This window comes from Strix aluco, chromosome 14 (genome assembly GCF_031877795.1).
Source record: "Strix aluco isolate bStrAlu1 chromosome 14, bStrAlu1.hap1, whole genome shotgun sequence".
Taxonomy (NCBI): Eukaryota; Metazoa; Chordata; class Aves; order Strigiformes; family Strigidae; genus Strix; species Strix aluco.
The window spans coordinates 11,221,853-11,248,938 of NC_133944.1; the positions used below are offsets into that span (position 1 = coordinate 11,221,853).

The 27,086-nt window shown below is 35.8% G+C and overlaps 1 protein-coding gene across 2 annotated transcripts in view; it reads left to right on the forward strand.

Moving 5' to 3' along the window:
• The window catches only part of LOC141929954 (transcription initiation factor TFIID subunit 4-like), a 149,885-nt gene that overhangs the window by 97,051 nt on the left and 25,748 nt on the right, over positions 1 to 27,086 (forward strand). For both annotated transcript variants that reach the window (XR_012625159.1, XM_074840115.1), the window contains exon 14: positions 5,399 to 5,521. Coding sequence is in view for 1 of the 2 variants with exons in the window: in XM_074840115.1 (XP_074696216.1) it covers positions 5,399 to 5,521 (123 nt within the window). In the remaining variant the exon portion in view is untranslated. The remainder of the gene's footprint in view (positions 1 to 5,398; positions 5,522 to 27,086) is intronic.

The window sequence follows — 27,086 nt, forward strand, 5'->3', positions numbered from 1 at the left end:
GTTTGCTTAGGTTTTGCCCTCCGTTTGGACCATATTTCGCCTTCTTTACAAGATGCCTTTTGCTTATGGTTTTGAACAACTCCTGTCCTTCTGATGAGTAGTGCAGTACCTAATTTGCTGTTTGACATTGCATTTTCCTCTGGATTCAGGTGAGCAAGTGAGATTCACTGGGATGTTTGCATAGCTGATATTAACAGACTTTTGTGCTCACTGAAGAGGAAGAATCCTCTCTTGACAGTACAGATTACAGCCACTGATAGGCCATTTAGTTTTCTGCATTGGAGAAGGTGTTTGACTTGAGATCTGTAGGTGTTCATACCAAGTATTCAGCATTTGTTTTACAGTTGTCCTTCCAGACCAAATTCATACCTTGAAGAAATCTTGAATTTATTCCTTTAGCCATCACTTCCTTGAATTTACTCTTGATTTAGTTGATCTTGTAAAAAAGTGGAAAACAGTCTTCACTGTTCTCTGTGGTTATTGTACTACTAGTTAGAATAATGGATGGGGGATTTAGTTCTTAGAGAAATCTTGAAAATGAAACTTGTGAAACAAGTGTTTTTTTCCAGTTGTGTGAACTGCCACAACTGCTAGTGGAAATAGAAATCCAAGAAGAAAAAAAATTTACTGAACATATATTCACACCATATATTTATTTATTAGTATCAGTGACTGTTCTCACAATGACTTGTAGTGCAGAAAAGGCTTGAAGTGGAAAAGACTTAAAGTAAATGCTTGGTTTCTGTTGTAAAATTATTTACAAAGCATGCCATGACTAAGTGCATTCTTGGTTTTTGGAAATTATTAAATCTAGATTTTAAGATCTAATGTTGATACTTCAGATAGACATATGGCTGTCTTCCTTGTGGCATATGGCTTGTGGCACTTCTTTCTGAAATACCTAAATGTATCATAACAAATAATGATCTAAGGAAAACTAAAATTTTAGAACCTCTGTTGTTAGCTTTACTTTATTAAAGTAGTAGTGTTCTTTCAGTAGTTTTAATGTTATGCCACCATCACAAAGAAGAAAATTTCATTGTGTGAAATCATATTTGTGCTTAATTCTTACACTGTACTTTTCATCAAAGGGTTCTCTAAGTTAAAGTTGTCATTAAGTAATTAAATACCTCTCAGTGAGTAAATGACATGCTAAAAATAAATTGGGATCAGATAAGGAGCAAGGAACAGCATCTCATTTGTAAACATTTTTCTTGTATAACATATAGGAATATTTGTGGTTTAGATAAGTATTTTGACTTTTAAAAAAGTTAATTGTTATTGATTAGGGTGATTACAAATGAAATTTTAATATGCTATTGATAAATATATCCATATTAATATTGCTGAAGGCAACATAAAGAATGATATTGCATCAGCAGTCCAGGATGAAAATGAGAATGTGAATGAATGCAGCTATCAAATGGTTGCATCTTCTTGGTTGATGCAGTGAGTTAGATTCATTTCTGCTAAATCATGTTAATTAACAGGAAATTTATTTATTTTATCAGGATGTATAGATATTAACAGGTGCTTCATTTGTTTAAATGTCCAGAAATTATTAACTGGCTTAATTAGAAGATAAACTATTTTGTAATAACAGGCTGCTTTGTTACTTTAAAATATAATTGATCAGGTAAAGTAAGAAGCTTATGTAACTTTAGTTTCACAGGTACTTTTAAGAGTAATTTCAGAACATTTCGTTCATGTTATTCTTAGTGCTGAGAATTCAGAGGGTGATTACTTTGGAACTGTATATGCAAAACTGATTGCAAAGTCATTTCCACTTGATGTAGAGAATACGGTTTCAGAGTATTCTGGGGAGAAGAGTCTCCTGTGGTCAGGGTCGTGCATTTGGCATCTGGTGGTACAAGAAGTATGTCTTAAAAGTAATCTCTGTTGACACTAAAGCAGAGTAATTAAATCTACGTTAATTACACAACTCTCATAAAGCTGTTTGGCTATTCCTAAACTTCTTGCAAGATCAGGTTTATGACTATTAAAAATAGCTTATATCTCCATGGCATTAATTTTGAAAAGCTCTCATTGAATCAAATGTTAGCAGACATGTTGCATGTGTAAATATCTTTATGAAAGATACAGTGTCCCCTTCTTTTGAACTGAAGCCAAGATACTGCCTTTTTTTTTTTTTTTAAGCAAAGATTATGGTTGGGGTTAACATTTTTGATGAAGAGTCAGATGATGAGTAATAAAGAGACTGGTACAGATAAATCTGATGTAGGGTATGAAAAAACAGAAGTATGTGACTTGGAGATGGAAAGAAGAGAATGTTGGAATGGGGATATGAAGAAGCCATCAGTGGTGGTTAGTCTGCTTCAGGATGTTAAATAACATCTAGGAATCTTGTCAAGTATCTTGCTAGTAAGTATCACAAACTACAAAGGAGTTTTATTGTAAGCAAATTGATAGTTAATGGTGAGTGTGCAAAGATGTTCCTTTAAGCCAACTGGAGTACACTAACCACTGCAAGATGGACTCTGTTGGTAATCGGTATCAGGATCATAATTCTTTTGATTATTTTTAAATGTAATTTTATGATCCTCTGCCTTCAGATGAGCTTTGGAAAAAAAAAATCACCAGTGATAATTAATTTTTAAAAGAGTGATGAGAATTTGTGTAATATAGTATCTGTCAGGTATTTCAGCACTTCAGCCCTTATTTTATAGAACATCAGGATACTGTGATCTTACTGCTGATGCGTCTGTGTTTGATGTATTTGATGTTTTTTGACCAGCATTCATCAGGGTTTACATAAGGAGGTTGTTCTTCTCTATTGTAGTATATCAAGGTGTGTACTGTAAAACCAATATCAGAAACTGTATTGTGTTTTTGTCTGGAGTTTTTGTACCTGGCAGCATATTCTCTATTTGTATTAAAGTAGTGTCTATTAGTCCCACTGGGGCTGGATTATAAGTAAGGCACGTACTGGAGGAGGATCCACATCTGGAGAGTTTACAGCCTAAATAGACAAGCTAGGTGAAGCGGAGGGAGAGGCACAGGGAAGTGAAGGGAAAGGTCTTGTTGGTGTTCACCCAATGTCGGTAGGACAGAGCCCAGCTCCTTTGGCTCCATCTGCTGAGCCAGGTTTCCTGTCATGTGCTAAATTATAGGTAGTTGAAAATCTTGTGCATTTGTTTGGACAGTCAGTGCTAGACTAACATATTTGTCAAAAATTAGCCTGTGATATCAAGAACTATTTTGCCCTTCTCACTGAATAAAAAAGAAAGGGCAAAGAACCTGAGGAATAAGTGAGTGCAAACCCTTGTGCAGACTCTTGAAGCTATTCCATGCTTTCTTGGTGAAACAGCACCAGACACTTTGCAGTTTTGAAGTGAGGGCAGGATTTGTCCCACTATGGGTTACTCCAGTGCAAAATTTCTTATTCTGTGAAGCCATCCACTTTACAACTTCGTCTGAGATCACTCTAAGCCAGTTGGCCCTTGCTTAAATATTCATCAGACTTCTGATAATTGTGATAACCCTTATAGGCTGGCAAGCATGGCAAATTAGCAAAGAGATGATTGATCTTTTTTTATACGCAGTTTTATCTTCAACCTTTCCTGGATATATGTTATACTATAGTAATAATTTCTTCTCTAAGGTATTTGCCAGTATCTGGATTTGCACATCTATTTACAGTTGCCTTGAAGCCTCATAATTACAATACAGCTGAAATGTCCATTTTCTTTCCCTGACTACAAATAGGGATCAATCGAATTTTAAATGACTGCTTACGGGCTAGCTTCCGATCATGACCTTTGTAAATGATTAGAGCTCACCACTGTTGCTATCTACCTTGAAAGGGTAAGCGGGCAGGTCTGTCTAACTGGCATTTAATCTGGAAGAGAGCCAAAGATATTTGAGCTAAAAACCTAATATGAGTTGGCAAAGAGAAGTATGTATAGACCTTTGCACTATTATTTAGATATTTTTCCACGTTTCTTTTTTGTATTGAGGAAATTCTTTTAGCCTGTTGATGAGACGTGTATTTGTAGATAATGTTATATTGAAGTTATGATAATAACTGAAGTTGCAAAATACATAGCATAAAAATGTTAAAAATGGGCTTTCAAACTAAATGTACTGAATTTGCTTTTTCTGAAATACATGGAAAAGTGTTGCATTGCTAAATGAATAAACCTGAACAATGCACTAAATAGGATGCATTAAGCGAACCTGCTTTTTGTAGGCTGAAGTGAATGGAGAAAAGATACCATACATTGGTACTTTTTTGTTTAAGCCTCCTTTCCTTTTAACATTGGCCAAGATAGTTCAGGCCCCACTTGTATATGCAGCTCACATGTAAGTAATGGCTGAGACACTTCTATCTACACTTGTCAGTTCAGTTTTATTTTAATGAAGAATTCTGCCTGTATCATGCAATGTTTTTATTACCACTACTGAATTTCTTGAGGGTAGTGGTCTGTGCATTTCTGTTGAAGTGGGAACTAGTATGACATCAATGGGATTAGAGAACAAATACCTCCCCTGGATTTATGGAAGGATTTTACAAACCTAAAGTTTTGAAATTAATAAGAATGATTACTAAGAGCTATGAATGCTTTTATCTGATTAAAATCATATGGTGCATTACCTAATCAATTATTCTTGTGTAGTATTGATAATCAGAATATTTATTAAACTAATATTGTTCATGGGAATACATCTTCTGTCATTAACTCTCTAAAAGGATTATACAGTTTACAATGAATATGCAATCTTACCTCTTCGTCATGTGGTAGCCAGAGTATTTTCTCTTACTTTCTGTAGCATGCTATATTGTTATATAATGCAGCTGGCAGGTTGCTTTCTTATCCTCAGACTTGTCAGATGTGTTGGTTACCTAAATCATAATCCCAGAAAGAAGTTATAAATTCAGTTTGTAGGGTTTTTGTGTCAGCATTAACTTCTGCTAACATTTAGATAGAGGTGTTTTATTAATTTATATATTTTTTTTTTTAAGCAAATATCAAATATATTTGAATTTCAAAGTAAATCTGAGATGAAAGAAAATGAGTTTATTTCCTGAGTATTTGAATTGGTATTTACACTCTTCATGTCAATCTTAAACTGGAGATGTGTACTTAGTATATAGTACTTAACTGGCTAAGGTAATCTTCAAGGATAAGGATGGAGCTTTCAAAAACAGTTGAGTTATTTGGAAGCAGAAATCTGTGGAAAGTCAAGAGAACTTCTGTATCTTCATTATTACTCTGCAAGGCTGCATGCTTGAGTTGCTAAAATGGTATTTCTAGGAACAGCAAAGTACTGTTAGGGATTGCTCATGTGTGACTTTCACCTCATGCTTGCAAGTCTGAGAATAACTCTTTGAAATGATAACAGAATAAAAACTAAACAGGGTTTCTCTCTCTAACAGATGCAGCAACAAGAACTTGCACAAATGAGGCAGAGGGATGCCAATCTAACTGCACTGGCAGCTATCGGTCCCCGGAAAAAACGGAAGCTTGATTCTCCTGGACTGCTTACCATAGGAGGAGAGGTATATGTCTATACACAATAAGAGAAATTATTATTTCAAAACCTAGTAGGAATAACTAGAGATGCTACATGCCAATATTCTCAGTGAACTGTGTAACTTGGAAAAGGTGGTGCAAGTTAGAAGGACTGTGAGTCCAGTTTATCTTGCCACAGTTAAAATGACATCTGCTCTTAGTTGTATTTTCAAGTGCTAACTTTCAACAGATAATGAAATAATATTTTTAAAATAAGTTAAATGTGAAGTATAAGTCTCTCCCTTAAACTGTTCACTGCCTTTATACTGGTTTTCTCCTCTGCATAATCCAAAGGAAAACAGAAAAAAGAACAGGGCATGGAGAAATATCCACAGAAACACAGCTGTAGTCTTGCCTCCAGTTTGGACCAATAGCTTGTAGTAATACCGGTAGTGTGCTTTTGTGACAAATATGTGTCAAAACATTTTACAGAATGGCTGGTTGACCCCCACAACTGCAAATATAAGTTTGTAATCGTGATAAATTGTTTCTAATTTTAATAAGAATACTGTGCTCTAGAAGTAGAATCAGATTTCTTAGCATGATTCTCCTGCTCTCTTAAATGGAGAGGTAGCTATAGTACACAATGGAATGCAAAATCATCAAAAGTGTGATACATATTAACTGATGTGGAGAACTAGGGTAACGTGTTTGTATTACCTTGGATAACTCTGTAAGAGTACTGTGTTGTTCAGTACAGATACAGTTGGGCTGCTTTTGTTTCTGTTAAATATGCCTACACAATAGGAGTCAAAGTAATTCTCCCTATTATATGTCTGTTCTGAGGAAAATGCAAACATTTTGTTTTGAATAACTGACTAACAGTTTTGGCTCAGGCATTTGACTGTCTAAATGCCAGGCGTTTCCAAAGGCCTTTTTGTTTCCCATTTTGGATAGCTTTTATCTGAATTCTCTTTCTTTTCGTGTGCTAAGATTAGTGCTAAGGAATTAGCTGAGCTAGGAATAGAAATGGACCTTGTTTATATTCTAAAGTTGACTGATGACTTCAGATATTTATATAGGAAGTGCTCCTGTTTTCTGGTCAAATTAGTTTCAGACTGAGGGAGCTTCCTGGGTTTTGTGTTGTCCTGTTGCATTCCCTTACCTTCAGTCTCCCTCACTGTCCTACATTCTGTAAAGAATTCTGTTCTCCATACACACCTGTAAGAAATCCTGCACCAACAGGCCAAAAGAAGCTTTCACTAGAAGCTCAACTGGATTGTGATAGCTTTGGCTTTCACACAAGATTAATTTAAAAATAATTTGAACCTTCTAATAATACGTGGATCCCTTCAGATTTTAACAAATGTATGTTCCCTGCTTGTCTTCCCTTGGCCAAAGGAATATTTTCTCCTAAGTATCAGAATTTAATTTTTATTGTCTATTGCTCCTTTTAAAAAAAATGATCCTTTTTAAAACTTTTATAGTTGGATGAACCAAATTGTGGTCACCTTCAGTGAAACATTTTATTGAGAGCTATATATCTGCATGGGTTATGGTCAACAGCTTCCCTCTCTCTCCAGAAGCTCCTTACTCTCCTGGTACAGTGCTTCAAGGAAAGATAAAGGTCTGTGGCAAACTCCAACGGCTTCTGGAGATTTTTGCTTCCTTTTGTTGCTCCCCTAGCCCAGATTTTGCTGAATTTCTGTGTTACTCAATTTACAAATAATCCTTGAAGTTTTTGCCGATACATGGATTTTCTGGAGTCATTAATTGTGTGGCTCTTCTGCCAGTTCAAACTAAATTGCTCCCATCCCTCTCCTCCTAGCTTCTAACCACTCACGTTCATGCCTGCCTGTAAGCTGATTTCAAGGACTTGGGTACTGTATCTGGATTATTCAATGTCTTTTCTGGGGATAGGATCTAAAGTGTTGTAGAAGCTGTCTCATGCAAGTTGGCTGCTAGAAACTCCATCGTTCTGTTATTTTTCTGAGCTACTTATTAGGGCTGCTATGCATAAGTAAACTCCTCAAAAATGTTTCACTCTAAAAAGGGTACTGGAAATTTGTATTGTTTGTCTAAGACTATCTGATTTCTTTTTGGTTTTCTGGAGATTATAAACATAAAAAGCTATAAGAAGACTATGTCCTCTCTTACAGACATCCCTTAGCCCAGTTTCACCTTCGGATGTCTGACTGCCACTATGGTCTATGACCCTCTGATTTCTCGGAGCAATTTCTAAGCTTCTTAAATTCTTGTTACTGATAATCTCTGTTTGCAAGGTCTGCCTTGGCAAGAGTTTTCTTGGCCTGCCCTTTCTTTTTTGTCAAAACATCCAGTTTTTGTCATTAAAGTTGCTGGTCTCCACATTAATCTTTTTTGACAGATATGTCTGCTTCTGTTGCAGCTGGGACACTGCACATTTGCTGATCCAAAGAGATATCATTTACAAATCATTGCACCCCTGCATGTTACCATCCCACCCCTGCATGTTACATTTTTTCCTCTTCTAACTCTTGTTTGATATTTTACTTTGTTGCATTGGCCATTTTTTTCAAGGAGAAGTGTTGGATTTCAGACCAACTTCTTCGTTCAACAGAAATACTAGCTCACAATTTCTCTTTAGAAATTGGATCTTTTTAATAATACCCTTTTGATCTGAGCAGGAGGTCAATTTAGGAAGTAGTGATGGAGAAGAAGTTGATGGAAAAGCTTAGCGTTTCTGTGACAAGTACTGTTTGTTGTATACAGAGAAACAGCTCTTACACAGCTTTTATAAATGTGAAAAAGCTTGGACTCATAATTGCAAATATTTTTCCACCAGCGCTTTGTTCAAGAGTGTTTTCTTTAAACTTGTTCTCTGTCTCACATTGCCAGGACTCATTTGGACTTCTTTGCTTCTTTTCAGGCCATAGCTAAATAGAGGGGTTTTTCGGATGTCAGCATTAGCTTAAGTTAACAAGGCCAGGCTCATACTTTGGTTCTTCTGTACTAGTACGGCTGGGTTTTTTGATTACTTTTACTTGGGGAGTTGGAAAATTAGCAGTTTTGGAGTGAGGTTATTTTTACATCATATATGTTATTTGATTCACTTCTCCATGCAGACATATAAAAAATTCCTTTCCAAAAAATGGGAAAAAAAGATTTTATAGAAAAGTGGATGAGCAGGGACTAGACGCTTCAAATAACACTGCCACCAAATGTGTAACTAGTTTCGGACTGTGATTACACAGTAGCCTGAGCTAATCTGACTGTGATCTCTATCCCAGTCCCTAGTAGTGTGCATTCCTGCCCCTTCCCTTTCATTGGCTCTGGCTCTTTTGTACCCTGTGCTAACCCGTTTCCATTTGATAAATTGGCAGAAAACTAACCTAACAACAATAAAAAGTGAATAGTTTCTGCTTAGCTTGCTGAAGTAGTTTGGCCTAGAGCCCAGCGAACACTGGGAAAGGAACTTACAACAAGGCAGAGACGTCAAACTTGAGATCACCTGCTCTTCATTCACTTTCTTTTTAGTACTTTTCTTGTCGTCTTGTATTTTAGATAATCTGCTGGAAACACAGCTTCTTCTGCAGCAGCCAACAGCTCATCAGTAATTCAGCCTGCTTATTATAATGCGGTTTAGATCAAGAGTGAAATAGAAAGGGTAAAAAGAAATGAGATACCTTTGGAAGAATTCAGCTTCTCTGCCTTGCAGACTTGAAAATATTGCATTTGCAGAATTTGATAGTTTAATTTATTTAATGATACTAGATTTATTTAATGATACTAGACAAAATTATTGGAAAATATCTTTAAATGTTACTGCTTTTTTGGATTTAATGCATGATTATCAAGTTAGGCATCTAACAGTCCTGTACCATGTTATACATTTAGCAGCAATACTGCCTAATTCTTATTTGCTGTGTCGGTCCTGTTAATGCTTGTGTTGGTACACAGCAGTGGATGGCAAAGGTAGGGCACTGGATGACATATACAGGAAAGGGAAGACAACAACCACTTAAGCTCTTTAGCTAGTATCTTCAGTTACGTCAGATTAAAAATAATAAATTTGGAGTTGCTTTTGTTTACCTTACAGATTTTGAATCTATTCAGTTTACGTTTTCAGTCGTTTTTTTCTTGAATTGTAAGGCTTTTAAGAATTAGGATTAAAAATTGGTTTTGTTTATGAATATTTTCATGTAATGTAAGAGTTAAAGCTTTAAGAAAAGCATTAATCATCCTAACACTAGGTCAAGTGGCTTTACAAGTTAAATATTTGAGTAGTGCTAAGGTGGCATGAATGCAGAATTGGCATATTGCAAAGTCCATCGTTTTTGACTAAGGAATTAAAGTGTAGAGGTTAAATGCAAGTATTTTTCCATATTGAATAATAATAATAATAAAATAATCTGGCTTTTCATCAAGACCTATGGCTAGTATCCCAAAATACATAAATATAGAGTATATGTTTGAAATATCTGAGGGTATAATTTGTTTAAATATCAAGTGAAAGCCCTCTCCTGGTACTTGCTGGCACAGATGGTTTTTGAATACTGAGCTTCCAAAGGCAGCTTCAGGGCTAGTTCAGTGAATCACCGCTTATTGAAGACAGTCATTTTTAGGGATAAGAAAAAACCCTCTTTTTCACATAGTGGAAGAGCAGTCATCTTAAGAATATTCAGCAAACTATCCCAAACACCATATTCCAAAATTTGCAGGACCATATGCTGGGCCAGCACTCAAGGGAGATCTGATTACTTTGTGTCTTTTCTCATCCAGTATATTACAACCGTTATATTAGTCAAGAAAGATAATGTTGTTGAAGACCTGGAAAGTCCCAAAACAACTACAGTGATGTTTTCTGTAGAGAAAATCTAATTACTAAAGTGATTGTGAAATGTATTTTGGGTACAACGCACCACATTTTTTTAATTAAATTCAACTTTCAGATGGTATAATTTGAGCATTTTAAAGCTGTTTTCATGTTAAGGTTTTGTATAAAGCATGATTAAGATTCTGGTTTGAGACTTGGAAATCTGTGTTATACCAGAGACTTCCAAATGCAGACATAGAAAACTTACTTAATATTCCTCTATATCAGATCTTTATACTACTAGTAATTCCTAATTTCTAAGTGGAAATGTAAGGATGAATTCTTGATTATTTGGGAGGCACTTGGGTACTGTGACATAGTTGGAAAAAAGTACTTTTGACTACAGTCTCTTTTTAGTTATCCAGCACTGAATGTGATTAATTTGTTTGCACACATTACAGCTGGCATTCTCACTTCATGCTTGGATTATCCATAGACATTTCAGCAACCCCTGCAATTATGCCTCAAATCTGTAGTCAATATTTTAACAATATTAAGAAGAATTCAGGATACTAGGTAATTTTCTCTTTGGAATGGGTCGGACACATTAAATGACAGAGCTGTCTTTTGGAAAACCTGGCCTTGTTTCCTTCCTTTCTTGCCCTTTTAAACAAAAGTAGATGTATAGTGCGTCTTGCAGAAGTCTTTGTTACAGAAGGGTTGTGCATTGGGTTCTCTCCAAAGTGTTTGCTCAACAAATATCATGCAGATTTAGAAGTTGAATCAGTCAACATAATTGTGAGGCATAACTGCTTCTGACAGATTTGAAAGAATTAGAACCAATCTTTTATTATGGGGAAAAATACCAGTCAGTGGGATTACCATGCGCTGAGCAAATCTTTAGGCTATTCCCTCACCTTTCTGGAACTAAAGTAATTTTATGGCATCCACTTTCAAAGATCCTTGGAATGACTTGTTCTACAACTCAAGTCTCAGCTTGGTCTTCATACTATATAGTTGGCTCTTGATAAGTTGTTTTTTGTTTTAAGTGGTCAAGATATGTTTAGAAAGCACTGGAATCTAAAGATCCTTTACACTTGTTAAACTTGAGTTATATGAAAGCAAATACAATAGACCAGAACACCTTTTGCAGGTGTTTATGGTCCAAGAAGTTAAAGCTTGCTTTTTGCGCTTTTAAACCTGTAGTCTAACAGCAGAACAGGAGGAATTTTTATGATTTATTGTATCATTGCCTTTTCAAGCACTCTTTGCTCCATGTATCACTGACATGGTAAAATGCAGCGGTTATCTCAGACTTGTTTTGGTGTAGGATGTCGCTGCCGCTGACAGTTATGATTTCATTTGAGGTATCCCAAAACTATCAGTTAAATATAGGGGTTTGAATTTTCAAGGAGACAGAATAAAGTTAAAGAGTTTGTCCTTATAATTTTTTACTGGAATTACATGCATGCTACTTTATGAATCTTTGAAAATCTCAAGTTTAGCTTCAGCTTCTCTGTCTTGTTTTACTTCCTCTTTTCAGAAGTCAAATATATATTAAAATAATTCACAAGAAATAGGTTAATATCTGTTTGAAAATCAGTCTTTTGAAAGACTATATGGATGTTCTCCTAATTAATAGTTGCACCTACTTTTTTTATTCTTAAATAAATGGTATTTCAATTTAGAAAGAAATTGCCCCAATGATGAATTTCCATTTTTAAAAATTTAATTTCAAACTGTGCCCATGATGAACACATTCTGGTTTTTTAGAATTCTGGTTTTATTTTGTGAAACAAGATTTGTAAACATGACAACGCATTTTACAGACTTAGTAGTAAAAAGTAGGAAGACATTAAAGATGATGGATAATGCTGTGTTTATGCTGATGATTAATAATTTTAATTTGGAGTGAATGTTAGAAATTAATATCTGTGCCTTTTGCAAGCAGGCAGGAATCATAGAATCACAGAATGGTTTGGGTTGGAAGGGACCTTAAAGACTATCTAGTCCCAACCCCCCTGCCCTGGGCAGGGACACCTTCCACCAGACCAGGTTGCTCAAAGCCCCGTCCAACCTGGCCTTGAACACTGCCAGGGAGGGGGCAGCCACAGCTTCTCTGGGCAACCTGTGCCAGTGTCTCATCACCCTCACAGTAAAGGATTTCTTCCTTGGATCTAATCTGCATCTACCCTATTTCAGTTGAAAACCGTTACCCCTCATCCTATCCCTACACTCCCTGATAAAGAGTCCCTCCCCATCCCCATCTGGTCCCAGCACCGACCCCTGAGAAACACCACTTGTCACTGCTCTCCACTTGGACATCCAGCTGTTGACCACAACTCTTTGAGTGTGACCATCCTGCCAATTTCTTTACACACCAAATGTAAGGGGGGGATCCATCCATCAAGTCCATGTCTCTCCAATTTAGAGACAAGTTTGTCGTGCGGGACAACATCAGATGCTTTGCACCAGTCCAGGTAGATGATATCAGTTGCTCTTCCCTTATCCACCAACACTGTAACCCTGTCATAGAAGGCCACCAAATTGGTCAGGCACAGTTTGCCCTTAGTGAAGCCATGTTGGCTGTCACCAATCACCTCCTTATTTCCCATGTGCCCTAGCACAGTTTCCAGGACTATCCGCTCCATGATCTTGCCAGGCACAGAGGTGAGACTGACTGGCCTGTAGTTCCCTGGGTCCTCCTTTTTTCCCTTTTTAAAATGAATACAGACAGTGAGTCAGGAGGCAGCGGAACAATTTTGCATGGATCTCAGTTGACAGGAGGAAAAAGCCAGGCAGCAATGCAAGAAAACAGAAAGTGGCTCTGTGCCAGCAAAAACATTCTTTTTTACTAGTAGAACAGGTTTGCATACTGTGTTATTCCTTTGATCTATGTAACACAAAATATTCTGACAGAGGTTCAGTGATATTAATCATTTTTCCTTATTGGCCAAGACAAATTTGATTTTTACTTCATTTGGAGATGGAAATGCTAGTTGATCCCATCTGATTGCATGATGTTGATCTAGCACACAGAAGGAGACCATCAGAGCATTTCTTTCTCTGCTTTTCAAAGGTTTCTTACTGGAGTCTTAAATAGTGTTTTATTGGGGTTTTTTAATTAAAATCATCCTCGTTGGTTAAAAAAAGAAAACAATTATTGCATTTTTAAAAAGAAAATAATTTTATCAATGTGGTAATATTAAATACAATCTTTTTATTTATGGATACTTTATAGTGTGTGCAGCTTATTAGCATGGAAAATGAGAACTTGGCTAAACAACTTTTGAGTAGCTAATAGTTCATCCATTATTTGTCAATCCCTGTAGACGTCTGCTGCTGTTACTGTGAAACAGTATTGTTTTTCTTCTTGCAAAAGGCAGCTACCTTGAGGATTTGTGGGGACAGAGGGTATGTGAGCTTGCTTTTTGGTTTTTGTTTGGGGGTTGGTTTTGGGTTGGGTTTTTCTGTATTTTCAATTGTCCTCTCCATTTGTCTTCCTGATTTTCAAACACTGAAGGATTAAATACGTTTTGCAGCCCCTGTTTTTCTGACACTTATAATTTCAGAATTTTTCTTTCTTCTGGCTAAATAAAACTGATAAAACTAAGAAAAAAAAGTCTGAAAGGGTCTTGCTAAGGGTTTGTCAAAATTGACTTCAGTCTTTCCATTGACTTCAGAAGGTAAGGCCCAAGGTACTATGACATTTTTAGATGTCAGTGAAAATAATTTTTAAGACCTGACCAGAAAATTTCCAGGGTGTAACTTTTCAACATATACATGGAAAGATTTAGACCTGTATCTTAAAGTGATAGTGTTTCCCTTTTCATTGATCCTCCTCTTCTAGAGTCAGATGAATCATCAAATAGATTAATTTTCTTCTCCTTTCCCTCTCATTCAATCCCAGATAAATTTTGTGGAATAGTTATTTTTCTTTTTGGCTTAAAAAAAAAAAAAAATTTACTGAAGCTAAGGTTTTGAAAAAGTCTAAAGAACATGAAATTTATTAGGATGCCCATTCTTGGATATTTCCAGCCTGATTCTTTACAGGAAGTCAAGTAATATATTGGTCATACAGAGTGACAATTAGGGTAACAGTAATTTAACATTTTAATTTATACTGAGCCTTTAGGCAAACAGGCTTGGACTTCACGGGAATCCTGTTGCCAGCTTCTAATGTAAACACCTTACCTAGAATTACTGACCAGGTCTTCTTGTTGTTCTACCTGATGTAAGTTGTAGAACCAAACTGTTGTCCAAGTCCCCCTCCTAAACAGCAGTATCTAAACTCTGCTTCTGTTAAGTCTTGACTGTTTCAGAGATCTTCTTGTAGGCTATCTGGGAGTCTCTTTTACATTTTGTAATATAAGATACTGAGAAAGCAGTTTGGAATCATCAAGAAAGCTCCTCTTTCTTGAAAATATGAAGTTATCTGTACAAGCTTTCTGAAGTCTTGCTGAAGCTCTGTATTGATGCTCCTTAAATAGATCTTGCCACCACTGTGCATTATGCTGCAGTTGAACGTTGCCTTACAGTATTCCATTGATAAAGAGATTCTTGAATTTAAAAAAAAAAAAGGCAAAAAGCCTGACAGATAAACATTTTATCTAGAACTTGCTGTCTTATTATGTACAGTGAATAATTATCACTTCATTTTAAGTAGTTTGAATGGAAAAAAAGCTCAGTGTGTAAGAAAGAGGAAGCAAGACAGGCCTTTCATGGTTTCCTTTTACCCTATACCAGTCTTCCAAGATTGTACTGTAAGTCTGAATGTAAGTCTCTTTAGAGACTGTAAATCTCTTTATCAGTTTGGGAGTATTTCATGTGTGCATATTATCCATATGTATATTGCACAAATTTTAGAGTCAAGTCCCTACTACAGGTTTCATAAGTGATGTCATTATGAAATGACACAATATCAGCAGTTTGTGGTGCGTTGTGGAAATGAACCTTCATGTTTCTTCCACATATATTGACCAGTTTCCCACCGTCCACATTCCTCTTTTGGAATTTGGCTGAAATTCGCCAATGATAAAATTCAAAGGTGTGGCTCAGATATTTAAACTTTGAGCTGAAAGTAGCCTTCCAGCTTTGCTAAAAACGGTTTACAAGTTTACATGAACAGTGTGTATTGCACATCCTTTGCTTGTGAGAGAGATAGTAAAATGGGTCCTTTTTGCCACATTTGCGAGAAGTTTAAGTATTTGAGCTCCAAACTTGCAAGGACATGTGCATATGCTTAACTTTAAGCACAGTGGTTCGTTCATTTCAAGTTAGTAACATGCTTCATGTAGAACAGTAATTACATGCAATAAGCCTTTGTTGGATCACTGTGTATGTCAGTGTTCCTGTCAATCTCCTTGTGTTTCCTACTGCATGAATGTGGGTTTGCTAATCCATAACTGATTCTGATGCAGGAAATGCTTTATTTCTCTTTTTTTTTAATGGTAAAACCAGGGTTTTCTTTCTAGAAATTGGCATATTGCATGCTTTTGAAAAGTGTCTCACAAAAGTTTTTGGGACTATCAGTGTGTATTAAATGCACGTTTATTCAGTTTCCCAATGTGTCTTGAATTACCAGCTGTATTTTGCTTTCAAAGAAATAATATAGTAAAAATATCTGATAGTGGGATCTTCATCTTGGTGTTCCTTTTGTTACATACTCTGTTCTAGTGAGTGACTAGGAAAAAAGGGGTTTTTGTTTTTGTTTTGCCTGGAGTCAAACAGGAGCATGCTGGTTAAAGGGATTCTGTGGGGGAGTTGGGCTGGAGAGGGCCTGAGGGAACTCAGAGAGACATCTACCACCAGCAGCTTGTCTGTGCTAGCTAATTATAGCTAGGGTACTGTTTACTTTAGTGGTATACTCCTTATTTATTAGTTACTTAGTTACTGCTTGCCTTCAAGTTACAGGCTTGCAGCCAGTTGCTGCAGGGGAGGTGCAATAGGAAGGGAAGGGCATCAAGCAGTACTGCAAATCGCAGCTCCCCAACCTTGGCATGTTTTGTTACACTTTTTTTTTTTGTAAATATAGACAACAGGAGTGATGGTCAAAAAAGCAGACAAGTTAAAAAATGGCAACAACTTAAGGAAATTTTTACAGTCTAGGGGGGCTGTGGTCATAAAATTATCATGAGTGTCTCCATGACTTGTCAATCAAACTGTTTTGTTGCCCTGCTTTTCCTCCTGTCTTTGGAGCAAGATCTAACTTTTTGGTCTATGTGAAGTTACATTGATTTGAATAAAAATACGATTTTTATACCTTTTTTAACTGCTACCACTTTGAGGGAATCTGAAGTTAGTTTGACAGGGCAGTGTCACTGATAAGCTAGTTTTGTATCAGCACTTTTCCAAACTATATTTCGCATAGTTAACTAAAACTAAGTTAAACTATTATAAAGATTGTGTATGGAAACTCCAGGCCATTTAAGAGTCCGAGTCCTTAGGAGTCGGACTGCTAGGCTGTTGAACCACTTTGGTAAATCTTACTGTAATTCACAGTCTCATTTTTATGATAAGCTTTGCGCAGGGCCCGTGGATTAGCTATCTGAAGGAGATAGTGCAGTACACCTATTCCCACTGCTAGATTTGATGTACTTTTTGTTATTCTGTTTATACTAATCTTGGTATAATAATTATCTCAGCAAACAAAAGGACAAAGAACAGTAGTGTTTTATGGGGAGGCGAATGAAGAGAATGATGAGATTTTCTGCAACTGTGTTTAAGAAAGTAGAAGGTACCATAAATAGTGATTTCTGTGCTTTTAGCAGCATGGAAATAGTGTTGGCCTGTGCTGTAATTATCAGTAAAAGAGATATTTCTCCAGTGGTTTTGAGCATGATAGTCTCTTGCCAAAGCCAGGAACATAACAAAAGCTGAACTTCTGTATGATGGACCAATTACTGAACAATTTAGAGGAAACTCTGTTAGGAGAATGAGCATGCTGTAAGATCCATAAAAAAGACAAAGTTTCTATCTCCAAAGCAGAAAGTAGGGAATAAAAGGAGCACAACAGGTTAAACAGCCTTGGCCAAAGAAGTGAGTACCCCTAGGCAGACCAGCATCTCTAATCAGTGGTAGTGGTACTAGCTCTGAGGGGAGGGAAATTCAGGCTGGTGCTCTCATGTAACATTAAAAAGGACAAGCAGTCTGTCAGGGGAAACAGTCATTGGCGTGGGATTTCTTCTCTTGATCAAAAAGACAGCAGCACTGCAGCCTGCTTTATCTATAGGGGAGGTGTTGGCAGAGGGCATTATTTTCCCAGGCCATATTACTGGCCTGTGATACGTTTTTCCCAAGTCATGAAAGAAGCCACCTACATTTCTCTCTTTAGCAAGGTTTTGTTAAGCCTTCTTTTTCTTCTTTTCATTTTTTTTATTTTTATGCTATTACAATTAAAAAAAAAATTAAGAAACATCTTTACAAAGCAGAAGTTGAGCTAAATCTGATGGACCTGGAAAATATGCCTGGTGCTAGTCTCCAAAGCCAAAATTAATTTTCTCATTTCTATAAGTAGTTGTTTATGAATAACAGAAAATTCAAGTTCAGTACATTGTTTTCCCTTCCCTCCTTAATTTGAGCTTCCAATTACAGTCGTCTTAACCTTTTTTTAATTTTTTTTTTCTCCTGGACAACATTGACAGCCATAAGTCTGTTGCCTTTTGGTAAAACTTACGTTGCTAGAAAATTCTTTTATCAAAAGTTATCATCCTCAGTTGTAGCTACAATGCGATGGGATTAATTTTATGCTGCTGTTGACTTAGCTTTTATCTTACCAAGTAACAGAACAAATCTCTAATGAAGAACTGCAGGTACTGTTCCTGGCATTGTTGCCAGCTATGCAGGTAGTTAAAGTAATAATAATTGTTGGTAATGTTAGAAAAACAATAAATCAAGATTACAGGTATTCTTTTAATTTCATAATATACCTTAAATAACTTAGAACCAACATGGAAGGGCTTCCAGAAGAAGAAGATTAAAATGGAAAGTACATTTTCTCTGAAGAAATTATAAATAAAAATTGCGTATTTGGAAATACTTTACATCAGTGTCTCACTTCTTGATTGAGAATGCAGAAGAAGAATTTTATTTACTTCAAGAAGTACTTTGAGTGTGAATCTTCAATTAATTACTTCCTAGTATTGCAAAATGTTCATTCATTTGATGAGCTTACCTAATGGAACATGTTCTGTGGCTTTTCTTGGTTAAAGGCAAAAAGAATTACAACAGGTGATCTGATTCCATTCCAGATCATAGTTTTCAATTCCGAGCATTTGTCAGTGTCCAAATGACCTAAGCAATAATACATTATTTTAGGAAACTCTTAATGAGGAGCATCTGGAGTAAAGTCTTAAAGTAATAGGCTAGAGTCAACTCTGTTGGTTCTGGTCTCTCCATAATCAAATCTATAGATTGTGTACGTTGTGCAGTTCAGTTTGACATCTGATCAGTTTGCAGCAATTGATGAAAGTTAGGAATGCTTAATGAACATTTTAGTGCCTTTTTAGTTGACATTCTTGATACGTACTGGAGACTCTTAATGTTCCAAGTGTCTTTAGAAGTCTCTACCTATATCTAGTTTGTGGTGCATTAGTTGATGTTATTCACAGTATTTATTTTAGCTGTAGTGATTAATAAGTCAGTTTGACCTATTGGGGTTTCTCTTCTACAGTGCCATATATTAAAAATGTAATGTAATCCATAATTCAGCTTGTTCAGCCTATGTTGAGCAGTAAATCCTGGTTGGTCTGAAGTCAAATGTATTTTTTACACTAGCACTACCAAGATACAAAATTTTCTGGACTTCAGACAACTTTTAAAAGGTTATATATTGCCTTTTAAGCTATTTATCCTGGTGGTGATCAAGACCAATTACTTTTTAACATAATTTTGTATATTTCTGCCCTTACTATATAGGTATTACATACTGCTGTGGTAAATTTATTACATTGTACTAAGTGCATGGGTGGGAGAAAGCAAAGCTGTGTTTCTTCTTGTGAAAATGTTTCTCCAGCTACAGATCCTACAAAATTAAATGCTTGCTTTTCTTATTTAAATGATGAATTTAACCTAAGTCTTCTAATTTCAAAATAATTCTTTAACAAGGCAATATCTAACTTACTTTGAGTTATTTCATTAGACTATATATTGAGAGTCGTTGCTTTTTAAATTAAAAGTGTAATCATAAAAACCTTAACAAAAACTACATACTTTTTTTTAGGCTTTCAGAGGTATATTTTTATCTCCAGCATTCAATTGGTATATCCGAGTAGCTCTTTTCTGAAGAATTCTGATTTGTACTGAATTTCTGATACAGTTTTCCTCCAGAAAAACAAAACAAAACCAAAATCAACTCATTAATAGCTTTTTCTACCATCTCTGCTCTCTCTCTCTCTCTCAAGACAAAGCTACCTGACTTATGTCTGGTTAGCATGAGCATCACGTAAAACAGACAAATCAAGCTGTGTCAGATTAATCCTCCTTAAGCGGCTTACACTCCAGTTGCATAGAAAGACACCATAACATGGAAAGTTGTTCAGAATTGACACCAAACTAGAGATTGCATATCAAAGAAAGTGCTTTACCTACCTATTCTGAAGTCTACCCTTCAGTGTGAATTGTTCTTCTAGATCTGATAATAGAACACTTCTGGCTGGCTGTGCCGTATCATCTTGACATTTGGAATACAGATACATGAGAAGCATGTCATGTTAACTGAACACTACAACAGTCATACTTTGTCTCAACTGATGGGGGAATTGCAGCATACAGAGTAATTCATTTTGACAGTAAGAACTTGCAGATAGGCAGCCTAAAATGGTGAAATCATTATAGAAATTTATTTAACTGGTTGAATGGCCATAGCAGATTGGTTGAGCCAGCCAAATCAAAGAGACTCTGAAGGAGATATCTTCTCTACTGCAATTTTTAAGGTTAATTTGTGGGTGGTTTATGTATCTTCGGAATACATGTATTTTTATCTTTGAATACATATACTAATATACAAGTTAATAGTAATTGATAAAATATTAAGTACATCTATTCATCTCTGTTGTTCAGACATATAAAGGTATTCTTTTCATGGTTAAATTTTGAGGAAAAATATTGAAAAGAAGGCAACCATATAATTGAAAATAAACCCATTGAATTTTTATTTATATTTCATTCTCCTTAGAAAAATGTGTTAGCAATTTAATGAATAATATAGTTTCACATCTTGTTTTAATTAGTTCACAAAATATTTTCTGATTGCTTGTTATTCTGTGTTTTTAAATCTCTTATCCGTGACAAAAATCAAGATTTTTGTCTACAGAAATTGGATAAAGATGAGAGTTTATAGGAGGAGCTGCCTTAAGTGTTTAAACAGTACTATTTATAAAGAATCTCTTTTTAAGTTTTATTTCCTGTTTTTTTCTTTTGCAAGCTGGTACTATACTTTTCCCACTTACACTTTTAAGAGTGTAAATTCTTTTGATGTGTATTAGCTGTAGCATTATTTTACCTAGCTAAAAGAGAGATGTGGCAACCTGCGTCCATAAGTCTAATGCAGTGGCATCACTACGTGAAGAACAAGAGGGATGATATTTTGTCACTGCGTTTTGTTTGCAGGTAGAGCCAGCTCCTTTTGCCTAAGTGTTGACAGTCTCAGCTACCTTCATGCAGTTCTTGTTCGTACAGGATAATGGTGGCTTTGAATGAGAGAGGGAAGCCTGTTGGTCTGGCAATATTTTTAATGCATTATTATTTTTCTCTGAAGCACCTGATTCCACAGTCAATCCTTTGTATTTAGTATTAGAGGCAATTGGCTATGAGAGAGAGACCTGGGAGCACCTTCTGTTCTTGACTCTAACCAAACCCTAACCAATCACCTACATTTTTATATTTTCTTAGAACTTAATTTCAACAAGTTTTAGTCATACCCTCTAGGATCTCCATAATACAATTCTGTAGGTACAGCAAATTCTTTAAATCGCCGTCAGCAGCAGAGCACACAGGCATGTTACAGACTTTAAGCACGAGAGACCTAAGTCTGTAGAGAGAAATATGCTTTGAGTATTATCCATATGAAAAAAGAGATATCCCAAACTTTGCATTTAAAAATATTTCTCTAAAGTGTCTCTTTCAGTATAAATGCTGATGTGCATTGGCATTAAATGATTGTATAGCGAACGCTCTGTAGCCCAGTAGGATGGGAATTCTTCCATTGTCAGTCTGGCTCTGCTTCTGTCTGTGGCTTACGGTAGTTGACTTTATCTTATGTGCTCTTATCTTGTTCATTGCTATTCATAACCCATACTTTTGTGAAGATGGGCCTTTATTCATAAGAAATATTTGCCAAGTTCCTTGTTCCTTTATGTAAAAGAACAATAAATACTATTTGAACATATATACCTTTGATTTGTTTTCATTCTCAGTTTAATTATGCAGTGTGTATTTTAGACACATATGTCTGATTCTTGTCTTGTATTATTTGCCTTTGCATGTTAACAAGCATGAACAGAAAGAAAGCAAAACCAGTACGGGAATGTCTCAGGCCATCTGTATGTTCTGGTGATAGATCTGCTTTAGAAGAAGGTAATAGCCAGGTGGTTATCAGTTTCTGGATAATTTAAGGAAATCACCTCCAAAGACATAGAAGATGAAAATTTGGCAAGTCAGCTGTATCAGAAAAGAGGTGTTTGACTTTTTACTCCACTCCTCTCTTCCCTATTTATTCCTCGAACTCCTGCTGTGTTTAGTGTTTAGTTGAGGGAGGAAAAGGTTGATTGCATAGTGGAGTTGGGTTGTGGTAAGCGAGCAAAGAGCATAAGATAGAGTTTTCAGTATCTTCTGCTAACTTGTATAAATTCTATTAACTAGAACTAAAATGTTCCAAACTTCTTCCTCTAGTTATTCAACCAGTTGCAATTGAACTGACCTATGTGGTAGGTAAGAGAGAAGTAATGACTAAGAATTTGCAAAGCAAACGAAAGGTGCGTGGATCTGGGATTGATATTCTGATACGCTGCTGCACAGGTACTGTTTAAGGTTACCATTTCTGATTGAAGTCTCTTTCCCCTTTGTATGAAAGCAGCATAATTAATCAGGCTGTAATGAATTCAGGTACTGCCAGTTTGTCACCTCAAGAGAGAAGTTACTAAAGCAGGCTGAAATACAATTGAAAATACAGTCATGATTAGTATTTATTATTTAAAAAACTGTTTTAACATGTGTAGTGTAGCAGTAGGCATTGATAAGATGGGGAAACGTGTGTTGTATGGCTTGAAATATACCTCCAAAAGTAAGTGGAAGATGATACAAAATTCTCATGCAAATTTAAAATGAAAAAAATACTATTTTACAATGCATTTTACAGGTTGGAAAGGGTATATATCATATCTAGGTAAGGGCTCTAAATGTTATCTGATTTGTATATTTAGTTTTGTCTTTATTAACAAAAATGTCAGCTCATTTCAGTGTGAAAATTGAGTCAGGCATAATCTATTCACTCAAAATGAAGAACCACCAAACAAAACAATGTTTTGGCTTGTGGTTTAAGTTGTTACTCTTAGTTATCTCTTACAAGTGTTATTTGAACAAAGGTGATGTTTTTGGTGCTATGCACATTTTAAGTTATGGGAGATCTATATCATTATTGTTGGTGCTGTTTTCAAATGTCAGTGCTATTGCAAGTCCTATAGGAAAATTCCATGGGTGGCTTTGTTGTTTAAAAAAAAAAGAATCAGGTTTGAGACATTTCTTCATTTGCTTAGGTGATTTTTAAAATGCTTTTTATTTTTATTATTTGGGGAGATGATATTTTAGCAGTGTCTGTTTTCTAGGGCTTCAGAAAGACAATCACAGTGCAAGCAACTACACTAGTTGCCATCCATATGACTTCTTATGGAGGTCACCACTGTGAAGTTCTGGCAGTGGAATGGTTTGTGCAAGTGCACTCACTTTAGACAAAATCAACTGGATTATTCTAAATAATGTAAATAGGTGGTATGGGTTCGGGTTGATAATGCCTGGAGTGAATTAGGGAGCACTCATACGAGCTACTCTGCTGGCAGATCTTCAGGATAATAACTTCAGCAGGGGGCAGTGAGGAGCAGCTGGGGGGCATAAAGCCTTTGATCAGCACAGCTGGATCCAAAGCTAACATCTGTCTATAGTCTTAGACTCAACACTTTTGTTAATACTGCGAGCTGTATTTGCATTTGTTAGATTATTTTGGTAACAGTACTTTCCTGTCTCTAGTGTTCCATTTCTTTCCATAATCCCCCCTCACAGCAAAATCAGTATTGGCAATTCAGAAGAAATAGAACAATTATCTTCATGTAACCCTTTAACAATTATTAACTTTCCTATACTTCTCTAGCAATGGTTATATGTGTAAGTCTCAGTAAAGAGCAGCTGTGAAATTAAAATACAGGAATTACAGAAAGAAGCTGTTTAGTTGTGCTGCGATTGCCATCAAAGAGTGCACATACGTACTCACTCTTTCTTGTGCCTATATACTCAGGATGTTTCAGGTTCCTACAGTCATGAAGCTCCTCTGTGCCTGTGAGGAAGTGAATGGCTGATGGGAGGACAGGAGGTTTGAATTTACAGGCCAATGCACACTTGACCATAACTGAGTTGATTATAAACATCCTTGTAATAATTTAATGACAATTTAATGAACACAGGGAGGAGAAGCTTAGATTAAAAAAAGTGGTGTTGTGAAATAGCAGTCTTGGTATCTGTTAAGCTTCCCTGCATACACTCATTCATGTCTTTCCCTTTTCTTATATGTTCGTTATATGCTTCAGAGGCACAAATCTTGTAAACATTTGCTTATTCTTGGCATGGAATAATAAAGCAGACAAGTGTCACATGAATGATTGTGACACTTGTACAAATGTCTGTGAGCTCAAACAGGACAGGCAAATTATGTTTTGACCTATTAACTATAGCTGTCTTAGAAAAAAATTGCCAATTTATCTAAATACTTTAATTCAAGCAATCGCTTCAGACTTAAAAATTTGACAGAGTCATACCTTCTAAGATTAATAGTTTGTCTGCATATTAAAAGCATGTTACAATGCATCGTTCCATTCTCAGTTTACTGAAAAATTACAGCTTTGAGTGGATGATGGGGAGGAAAATCAAGCAGAGTGTTTTGATTCCTTTTCATACAGATACAGACCATCATTTTGCCATTCCTACTGTTTATCCATTTAACCACAATACTGTGGAAAAGAGAATGGTGAAGGCTTTGGATATGTCATTCTTTGGCATTACGAACTTCTCAAATTTCCTTTCAACTTCTCATAGTGTTGTGTTAAGATTCTGGGGTGGTAGTAAGAAGTTTTCCACAACATAGAACGTGCAGCTGTCTCTCCATAAATGAGTAAGTGGGGTAGCCTGGTTGTGAGGCTCAGATATGATGCTACAAATAATTTATTTTATTATTATTGATGTTGAAAATTTTTTAATTTGAAAGAGATTTTTTAAAGCAACTGGACTGTATAAGTTCTGCCATGTCTCAAAATAGTTACAGTTTATCGTTATTTCCTTTTTAGTGTATGTGATTATGTAGTTTCATTACTGTGTTGGTGTCTGATGCCATGTGAATTTTTCCAGCCAACTCCCAGTAGTCTTATACTAGAAGGATCATCCAGTACCTGTGTGTTGCAGTAGCTCAAGACCCCCATCTTTTGCCTTTGTTTCCTGTCTTCCTTACATGTTTCTTACATGTTCCTTAGCTTTCCTTACCTATTCTCCTCTTTCTTTAAATAAGGAAAAAAAATTAATCAAGGCAAATTTTTTTGAATGCCGGAGTTCATTTTCCAGAATTGAGACCTCACTTGTGAAACATTTTTTTGAAAATTGTATTAATGTTAATGAATTCTTTGTTACTTGGTTTTGATTATATAGTTGATAATATGATAATACAGCTCAAGAATTTAGGACAAAGAATAAAAGTTTTAAGTATTCATGTACTCTTAATTTGAGCATTCTAATGGGTGCTCAAAGTGTAACCTTTTATTAATGAGAATATTTTGGAACAAGATTAGCAGTCTGTAGCAAGTCATAAACAGGCTGAATGCACTTTTGTGTAGACCTCTTTTAATACGAATGAGAAAATGAGGTTGGAGCTGCTTAGCTAGGAGATAAAAAGCCCATCTAAGTTAAAAGGCATAATAGGAGTAAAAGAGTGAGGCACAGTTTTAGAATGAAATGAGAGTGAAGACTTGGCAGATTAGGTTTGCCTTAAGTCTATGATAGTTAAAATAACCCCATTTAAAATTTTGAAACTGTAATTTACATGTTCCTTTATTATTATTCAGATTAATACTAAAAGGGCAGAAGTCATCCAAGGAATTTACGAATTAATTTTCTTCCCTTTCACTACTCTGCAGATTTGTTTCAAAATATTTTTCTAGAACCTTGAATTTTGTTGTTGTTTTTTGTTTTGACAAGAAGTAACTTTTCTTTCTGACTATCTATTAATGCTACTGAGAAATAAAGATGCTTATACAAAATGCTTTCAAGCACAAAAGGAGATGGTTTTCAAGAGATTATTTTACATATTTACATATTTTACCTTAAGCATTTTGTAGTCACTGCCTACTGGTGAATGTATCAGATTTTTACACACACTTTCAAAATGAACCAGTTTTGCTTCTAAGCCATTGCAAAGGGAGGAAATGAATTCTAACTTTTTTCACTTCATTTTCACATCCTCACATTTCCTTATTTCACATGGTTTAAAACAAAATGCCTCCAGCATTATTTTTCCTTTCTCAAGAGCAAAGTGAATGTGACTTTTCTAAGGGGGTCACAGGATGCCTCTGAGGCCTGTGGGTGTTACTGGACTGCTGCCTGCTTTCAGCTTAACTGAAGGGCTTGTCATAGTTTTCATCTCCTAAGAAATTAGCCCTAGGTGCTGGCCAGAAGCAGGAGAAGGCAGCATTATGAGTCCCACGCTGGTTATTTCCCACTGACATCAAATCCTGAGGTTTTTAAATTAATCCTACACAAAGACAACCCTTCATTTTGGTGCCAGTTTGAAATTAGACTGCAATAATGACCTTTTAAAGATGTCTAGTTGTTAAGATAACCCCCTGTCGAAACTTGAAGGTAGATGTTGCACCCCGTGTTGATAAGACGTTACTGACGCTTTAGCAGATTTTGTAAAGGTGACTGGAATTCATGGCCAGTGACTTGACCTGTGCTGCCAACAGGAATGAAACCGATAGCCGACCAAGCCTGCCTCGCCTTATATCTCCCTAAATCTTGGTTCCAGAAGGAAACAAAGAGTCTTTATAAAGTTCCAGCAGGCAGATTAGTTACAAACTAGTAATAGAAGACTTGCACAAAAGGGGACTGACTTGGCCATCAGAAAAAGTTAATACTCAGCTCTGAGTGTGAATTAAAAGCATACCTTTAATGCTTTAACACTGGCTGGCAACTGGAAAAGCTTGGAAAATGGAATATTAACAGCAACTGTTAATATAAACAAGTAAAATAAAGTGATTTAATATATGCTACCCTCAAGTGTTAAATCTGAAGTGAAAGCTGGCCCAATAGAAAATGGGAAAGACAGAAGAGATCTGTGTAATATACAGGAGATTTTTTTTTTTTTTTGTCTAATGGAATAGATAAAAATTTGTATTGGTCCTGAATTAATATTACTCACCTAATTGTTCCTGCCTTTTCACCTTAGGGTTTTGCATCACAAACCTGTATGAATTTACCATGTGCAAAATTGTCTTTCATTACTAGTAATAAATAGGTATGAAGCTGGAGATTATATCTCTTTGTAGTCAAAATAGGTGTATGTAAACAAA